Below are 9,088 nucleotides of genomic sequence, written 5' to 3'. Positions count from 1 at the left end.
GTTCCATGTCCTGCATTATCTCTAGGGGGTTCTCATTGTACTCCTCTAGAGGACTATTGGTATTTGGTGGGGATATGTTATTTTGGTTTTTCATGTTATTATTTTTTCTCTGTGATTTTAACATGTGAATTTCTTTTCTAGTTTCTGATTCTTGTGTGCACCTTCAAGTTTAGGTCTGCTTCTTTTTGTGAACTTTATGTTTCTTTGTCGTTTACTTTTTGGGCATGCAAAGCTGGTTCATCTAAGCTTCCCGTTCTCTCTTTTGATTTTATACTGAAGTGGCCAGACTGCTTTTGTCTTCAGGAGTTCCCACAGAGGCCCAAGTCAGGTGAGGATCCAATGCTTTCAGGCTTTCTCCTAAGGTCTGGATCCCTCCAGGAAAGATTTTGGCCTCAGGAATTTGGGGATTCAACTGGCCTTGGGAGCCAGGCCCAGGAAAGATGCTGGTCTAGAGCAGCTGGTGGCCGTGCCACCCAGAGATGCAAAGGGAAATGGGGGTGGGAAGAGGCCCCAAGGGCTTCTGGGGACTGCACTGAGGAGCTGGATTTGTCTGGATGCAAAGGATCAGGAAGAGGAAAGGTCAGCCCCCGTGTCCAGGAAAGAGGCTGGCAGGTCGAGAAGACCCAGGGAAGCAGAGGGAGGTGAGGGGGTGGCCAGGCCCAGAGTGCTCCTTGGGACCGGAGAAGGATGCAAAGGATCAGGAAGCAGTGGTGGTTCCCCAGGTTTCTGGGGTGCCAAGACAAGGAATGGGACAGGACCCAGGCTAAGAGGAGAGGTAGGTGGGGGAGATGGGAGGGTGAATGAGGCTCCAGGAGTCAAGGCACTCAGGATCCGATGGACTTACCCCAGAGACAGGCCTGCCAGTCATGCAGGCCTAGGGAAGCAGAGGGTAAAAAGTTTTTTAAAAAAGAATAAAACCTTGAGAGCTTGTTTAGAGGTTCTAGGCAGGCGGATCTCTGTGAGTTCAAGGCCAGCCTGGTCTACATAGTGAGTTCCAGGACAGCTGGAACTACAGGGAAACCCTGTCTCACAGACCATAAAAAAAAGAATAAAACCAAAATTAGCAATAATATTGTACTCCAGAGAGCAATGGTGCCCAAAATCCAGGGAAGGGAAGGAAGAGGGAGCAAAGGCTATGGCTGGACTCTGCAGGTGTTTCCTTTCATTTGAGATCTTCTTACTTCTTGGATCTCAAATCTGAAACTTCCTTCAGAGACCTGATACTGAGATGAGATTTTACAAAAAACATTTTATGCAAGACTCCTACAGAATGGAAAGCACCTCCCACATGCTCAGCAGGCCTAGCACTCAGGAATTACATACATTGAATGGAGAAAGGGATAATTTCCAAACTGACCTGCTTACAGAAGCTTTCAAGTCAAACTTCCATAGCAGATGGAGTGATTTGTCCTGACAGCACCACATGCTGTCTGCCAGGGTAAAATGAGTATCAGTGACAGAAAGGCCATAATAACTCTAGAAAATGAAAAAAAAAAGTAAGTAAGCCAGGGTTTTATTTTTTAACTCCTTAATTTAGAAGTAGTTTCCCTATGAAGAAATGAGACTTTGAAATTATGGTGACTCAGACAGACAGACGCATTCCAACAACACTTATGAATACCACAATTAATCCAGTAATTCATTTTATTGATAATGTACAATTAGGAGGCTAAATGATCTGAACACATTACTTCTCCTACTTTAAGTGTTTTACACATTATAATTAAGCAAAGCAAAGTTAAAATCATACACATAATTAAGGAAAGCACTGTTAAAATAAAATTGTTCTCTGTACTCAGTTTAATCTCTGTGAAAAGACTATTACATATTGTTAAAGATGGTAGAGTGTCCAAGCACTTACCCATGGCATATTATCAGAGCCTGAGATCAGTATTTAATGTCTGTGACTTGGAGCAGAATCAGATCTTTTCTTTGGTGAATGTTTTTCTTAAGTAGAGGTCTTCCAAGTAAAATATTTAAGTGTCAAAATTGTTGTGCTTGTAAAATTGGAGAAGACTAAAGCTATTTAGTATCCACAAAGAACCACGTACCACCAAGTTGTTAAGCAATATTTGCTGTTTCTTGATATATTCTTGAGCATTTGGGACACTTTTCTTTTTCATACATTTAGGAATAAAGCGTTCTTCCGTGTGCTTGTATGTGACAGGCACTAATTGGATATTTCTTGAATTCTGTCATCAAGACATAATTTCTGCAAAGGGCCTTGCTTAACTATGTAAAACGTGACAAGAAAATCTTAAATCTTAAAGTCTTTACCCCCGTATCGTCCATGGATCATGTTGAACACTCATGGTAACACTTTGCACTTTCATGGGAAAAGTTAACATAAAGCACTGTTTTTCACACGTATCTGGGTAATAAGCTGTTTATGGCTCATAAGCAATGTAACAGCATGCTACTTAACATACAGGGAAAGGAGGCTATGGAAAGGGATTTCACTTAATTTCACACAATAAGAAGAGAGCCAGGATTCAAATTGTGATTCCTCTGACTCTGAAGTCTCTATTTTCTCTACAACACTTTATTACCGCTTGGGTATAGGCTCCAAATTCAACTCTAGTCAAGTAACTTTTTGCAAAATACTAAGATCTCGTTGTTAAACTGTGACTTTATAAGTATGGTGAGCACTATTCATTCCGTCGAGATGCTCTGATACATAACTTGCTAAAGAAGTTTCCTTCCCGCTTTAAAGTGGGATTTATACACCAGCTTTTGGTACTTTCTGCTGAATAAAGGGGCAGTTTTTAAAAACTGGGGCTGCTCGGAAATATTTGGGAAGATAGAGTTTCGTATGTCCACAAATTTATGCCGTATCTAGTTTGGTGTCAAGAAACTGAAATTCCAATACAGGGTCTTTTTTTTCAAGTTTTTGTGTTGATTTTTTTTGCAATTTTCATGCAATATAGTTTGATGGTATTGAGATCCCTCCCCTATCTACACCTACCCCCAATGCCCTTCTCTATTTGTATCCCCAAATGCCCATCAGTGTGGGTCCATCCACTGAGCCCACCAAGAGTCCCATCCCTATAAGACACTGTAGTTCCTCCTCCCAGCAGCCATCAATTGCCAAAAGTTCCTTAGGTTGGGTTGGGATTTCTTCCCCATGTCTGTGCTGGATATTAGCTACAGGGACCTTTTGATGGGTCCTCAAAGACAAACTGGTATAACTGTAGTCCTTTTTGGGGAAGAACTACTGAAGTGGGTGAGTTTACACTTCTCACTAGTGATCCTGTTCCAGGATGGGGATCAGGCCTCAAATCTTAATATTCTTGAGAATTAATATCTGCCCATCTCGGGCTCTCTTACCTCTTTTATGTTCATAGCCCTAGGTCAAGCCAAGTCTTTGGTCATCTGCTGGTATCTGGATAAGCCCTCTGGTTCCATCCTGCTAATCACCATGAAATGCAAAATCCTACCATGTCTTTTCTGCCTTGAGTTACTAACTACCTCTAAAAATAGAAAAACAGGAAAGCAAGCTTTACCCTCTAGGCTTGTCTCTAAGAGAAACACCCACCCATAATCCTATCCCCACTGTTCCCAGAGTTCTGGTGAACAAATACTTACACCTTGTTAGAAATGGGGAGATTTGGTGGAAATATGAGTTAAATATTGTGATGATTAGCGTTAAGGGTCAACTTGGTAACCTAGAATCACCTGAGGGGAATCTAGTGAGAGACTGTTTACATTGGTTGGCCTGGGGGATGTCTGTGAGGAATTGTTGATGTGGGAAGACCTGCCCACTGTGGGTGGCACCATTTCCTAGGCAGGGAGGGGGTCCTGACCTGTATGATAGTAGAGAAACCAAACAGCACAAACAAGCAAGCAAGTGAGCATGTATAGATTCATGTCTCTCTACTCTTGACTGGATGTGCTGTGTTTGAAGTTCATTTTTTAGCATCCCCACAATAACGAACCTAGAATTTTAAGCTGAAATAAACCTTTTCTCCCCACATTGATTTTTGTCAGATGTTTTGTCACAGCAACAGAAATAAAAGTAGGATAAGTGCTAACTGCCTGACAGACCTCACTGAAACAGGAGACCCCTGTACACGCACTTTGCTGGTTCTTCCCAGGATGGCAAAAGTGACTGTCCACCAAACATCCTTGTTTTTCAGTACACTTCATGGTCTCAAATTTTCAGCTACCACAGTTAAGATTAAAGATATTTCAAAACTGAGGTGGGGATCAGGGTTGGAATCACATTCCCCTCAGCTTCCAAGTGCTCAGCAAATCCTCACGTTTTAGCAGCTGTCTTAATATTTATATTGATGTAAATGTATCATGTTTATTATTCTATAATTGATTTTATTTATTTATTTATTTATATGCTTTTGTGTTTCTGCATCAAACCCAGAGCCATGCATGAGCTAAAAGTTTTGTACATTAAGCTATATCCTGAGCCCTAAAAGTAACTTTAAGTGATGGTTTGGCAGGTGAAATTAAAATTCCCACAAAAGCTACTCAGTTATAAGGGGCTTTTTAAAATCTATTAGTAGAATAGAATAACTATTAAACTAAACATTTATAACTTATTCTATGACACTGTTGAGACAATCAAAGGATAACTATTAAACTACATGTAATTGTTAAACTAACACTTTTGTGGCTAGAGTTCAAAGAGAAGTTGTCTGAGCCAGAATTGCAGCTACTTGATTGTCAAAAAGGGATACTTTGCAGATTATTATTTTTAAAGCCTTTTTTACTTTGATCAAACCGTATGAAAACAAAATGATTGCTTCAGGCTGTACTTTGTGACCAAGTGGGTGTACCCACTTGCTTCTAGCAAAATAACCCTATTAGCATGGTCACATAAGCATGCTTCTTTCTGACCCAAGATGTATAAACTACAGACTTACATGTAATGGGGGCCTCCATCTTACTTGGCACCTTCCTGTGCTGTCTTGTGCTCTTTAGCCCTGATGCACGCTTTGGTGTTTGGGAACGTGACAGCAATCATACAGAGAATGTACTCCAGGTGGTCTCTGTACCACACCAGAACCAAGGACCTGAAGGACTTCATCCGTGTGCATCACCTGCCCCAGCAGCTCAAGCAGAGGGTGCTCGAGTACTTTCAGACCACCTGGTCAGTCAACAATGGAATAGATTCAAATGAGGTAATGTACATTTCCCACGCTGTCGGGTTTGGGATGCTCCAGTGCAAGGATGAGAAGAGGGCAGCCACCAGCTTCTTTCTCTCCTTTTCAATCCCCCGGTGCTCACCCTACCTTTCACTCACCGAGGCTGATGTTCTCACAACGCAGTTTTGAAATGAAATTTTATGTGATTGTGCTGCTGTGGTCAGCCAGGTGGATTTATTTTCATTCTTGTCTGGTTTTGAAGGAATTCTGACAGTTTAATGCTGCAATCTTGGATAATCAATCATCATAAAGTTACCAGTAGAGTCCATAAAGTAAAACAAATAAAATACATAAATAAATAAATATATATATATGTGCTGTCTATAGAATTCTAGAAATATCCATAGACAACCACTGTGCAAGACACTGTGTACACCAACCAGCTAGTCTACCAACACACCAACCAAACCAGTAACCAAAGTGTTCTTCGAGGTAGCCTATCAAGCAGTCCTTCAAGGTAGGGGACAAAAGTCTCGTCTTATCTGTCCCCTTTCTGCCCTCCCAACAGCCCTTTCTGCATTCATGTCACAAGTATTCCATTGTGTTCTCCCCAGTTCCCTACTTCCTCCTCCCTTGAAATCTCCCCTTTCCCTCTAAGGGCACCCTTCTATTTTCATGACCCCCCCAACTCCCCAACACAATGGAATTCTAGTCAGCTATGAAGAAAACTAAAATAACAACATCTGCAGGAAAAAAAAATTGGATGGAACTAGAGCTCAGTATGTTAAGTGAAATAAGACAGAACGGTAACTCAGCAAGACAAACTCCTTGCTTTCTCTCACAGGTGGAACCTAGTAAACCAGTGGGTTTTTTAATGTTTTTTATTTTATGTGTATGAGTGTATTGCCTGCATGTGTGTAAGTGCACCCATGTTGGGCAATGCTCATGGAGGTCAGAAGAGGGCATCAGATTCCCCTGGAACTGGAGTTAATGGACAGTTGTTAGATGCTTGTGTGTGCTAGGAACCAAACCCAGGTCCTCTACAAGAGCAGCTAGTGCTCTTAACCGCTGAGCCATCTCTCCAGTCCCATAAACCAGTGTTTTAAGAATGATAATTTGATCTCTGCATATGATCATGGCACCAAAGAAACCCAGTGGGACCTGCACCTGGTGTTCTGTGCCAAAAAGCAGTCTGGAGAGAAGAGTTAGATGCTTTCCTCCAGGGTATTTTTTTCTTGATTTCTCTGGATGTATCATCAGCTGATTATTCAGTAGCACATAAGGCCATGGTCACTGTGTAATCTTGGAGATTACGGACAGGAATCATAGGGAGTGTGTCACTCCTCCTCGGTGATACAGTTCACCCAAGAATAGGAAGAGCATCACTGGTGTCCTGCAAAGTCATGGATTAGATCTTACCACAATATGGTTTCCTCCTTCATCTTCCCTGACAGCTTTTGAAAGACTTTCCAGATGAGCTGCGCTCCGACATCACGATGCATCTGAACAAGGAGATCCTGCAGCTGTCCCTGTTTGAATGTGCCAGCCGGGGCTGCCTCAGGTCTCTGTCTCTCCACATCAAAACCTCCTTCTGTGCTCCAGGGGAGTATCTGCTGCGTCAAGGGGATGCCTTGCAGGCCATCTACTTTGTGTGCTCGGGCTCCATGGAGGTTCTGAAAGACAGCATGGTGCTGGCTATTCTTGGTAGGTCTCTGGTGAAAATGCCCTCTGGAGAACACAAACTGGGGGTGTCGGGGGCTGCTAATGGAACCATGGAGATTACAATGAATATATGAACTCCTTATTGGAGTCAGTATACCTGTGTTCTGGCCAATATATTATTTGATTCTTGTTTACAAAAAATTCAAGTAGTATAAATATTATTTCTGATTTCTAAAGCCCAGTAATTAACCCTGGTGGACACAGCCCTCTGGGGAAGTTCAGTTTTCAGAAGGATTTTCTGTGTCTCCATAGAGGGTCAGTTCAAAGAACAGAAAAATTAAGTTTTTTCCTGCTCCAGAACCTGAGCAAAAATGATTATAATTCAAAATCAAACTTCACTGTTGTCATTAACCTAATACCGGGTTACTATAGGCTCTTTTTAGTTCCTCAAAGAAAACTCATAATTGTGAAGATTTCATGCCATAAAGTTGACTTCAAATACTAGGATATAATTATTCTTCATTGAACTATAAAGGGCAGCTGATAGAAACCAGCATGTGGGGTTAATGTAGAAGATGTCCTGTCCCAGTTTGCTGAGTTTCCTTTCAAATTCACCCTTATTTTTTTATTCAGCCAACCTTGATTAGGGACAAGAACTGAGCAAGATGGTGGTCTGAGTCTGAGAATATGGCAGAATGGAAATGCCTGAAGTAGCTGCCCTCGTAGGGAACGGCAGGATAGAAGATTATTAGCTCCAGGGGGTGCCAGAGGGGAGGGGAGGAGCAGCAGGTGAATTCAGGGAACAGTCTAAACAATAATATTCTGCACCAGTGTTAATAAATCCATTTAATTAAAGGGGGTTACTGCTTATTTTTATTCTAATAATTTTCTAAGAAACTAGTATTTGTAAACAACTACTTGTAAAGTATTTCCCCATATGGGACTACACTTAAACCTTCACAGAACAGAGAGACAGACCGTAGAAGTTTTTCTGTCTTCCTAAAGCCAAAGCTCTTCCAAATTCTGAATGGGGAGACCACTGTGCCTTCCTTGTCTAAATAGTACCTATTATTCTAAGAAATCACTGTCAGCCTGCTCTCACTGGGTTCTAGCTAATGAGCTTCAAGACAAATTATAGTTTGGAAGAGAGAAGTGGTAATTGTTGAATCCCTAATATGAACTAGATGTTTGAGGTCCATCATCCCATTCATATCTTGCAGTCTTATTAGATTGGTATGTGTAATGGTCTGAATGCTGTGCCCTCCAAGCTCACCCACTGAAACCCAGTCCTCAGCATGACAGTAGATTAGGAGGAGGGTCCCAAATAGGGTTAGAAAGAGACCTGTGTCTTTTCTACCACGTGAAGAATGAAGGAAAAGACCATGTCTAAGAGAGAGAAAGTTGGCCCTTGCTAGGCACCAAATCCACCAAAGTCTTATCTTGGGCTTCCCAGACTCCAGAGCTGTTGAAAGTGAAGTTATGCTGCTTATAATAACTTAGAAGCATTCTGTTATAGCATGCCAAACAGACTTAGATGGTGTGACTACCCCATTTATAGGTGAAGAGCCAGAGGCCAAGTATAGACAGACCTTATCGTTTTCAATGCTTCACGTAGACATCATTTTACCACTTATAGAGGAAAGGTAGGACTTGCTTTTCAAGATTTGTCTTAGTTCTTAACTAGCCTCCTGTGTTTTCCTCCTTAAATATAAAAGTATAGAAGAAAAATCAAAATTGTTCATTATCGACTTGGTCAGCTTACTATTAATGTTAGAGAAAGGTTCTCTCACTTTGTCTCTGTCTCCCTGTTTCTGTCTATCTCTCATTCTTTGTATGAGTGTTTGTGTGTCTGTGTGTGTCTACGTGTGTGTGTGTGTGTGTGTGTGTGTGTGTGTGTAGAGAATCAGTCACACTCTCTGCCCTCTGCTCAAGTTGGCAAAGTTGAAGACCAGCCATTTTGTCATTTCTTAGAATTGACAATTATTTCTAATTTGTTTCATAAAACTTACTTAGAGCGTATTCCCTGTGGGTGTCCCTAGCACTGTGACTTCTATAGCCCATCTATTGATATAGCCGACTTTTAAAAGAGCATCTGTCCATTTTTTCAGAGTCATATGTGATGGTGTACATGCAAGCAAACAGAACACACCGTTTAAAAATAGATGCATGCTTTTCTTTACATTCTGGCCAAGTTTTAAATTTGGTAACTAACAGCAATTTTAGGACTGGAAGATGAAGGCCCATGACATTAATGCAAAATGGGTACAAATTTAGTAGTGTCTATGTGTCTGATATAGCTTATAAATCCTGATCCAATTATTTTATTA

General features: G+C 41.3%; 1 protein-coding gene across 1 annotated transcript in view; it reads left to right on the top strand.

The window, feature by feature from the left end:
- Positions 1–9,088, top strand: part of Kcnh8 (potassium voltage-gated channel subfamily H member 8) — a 418,565-nt gene that overhangs the window by 340,422 nt on the left and 69,055 nt on the right. The window contains exons 9-10 of the mRNA XM_008849967.1: positions 4,936–5,135; positions 6,554–6,803. Of these exons, the coding sequence (XP_008848189.1) occupies positions 4,936–5,135; positions 6,554–6,803 (450 nt within the window). The remainder of the gene's footprint in view (positions 1–4,935; positions 5,136–6,553; positions 6,804–9,088) is intronic.

This window comes from Nannospalax galili, unplaced genomic scaffold (assembly GCF_000622305.1).
Source record: "Nannospalax galili isolate Female #2095 unplaced genomic scaffold, S.galili_v1.0 scaffold364, whole genome shotgun sequence".
Classification (NCBI taxonomy): domain Eukaryota; kingdom Metazoa; phylum Chordata; class Mammalia; order Rodentia; family Spalacidae; genus Nannospalax; species Nannospalax galili.
This window is presented reverse-complemented; position numbering and strand designations above follow the sequence as displayed.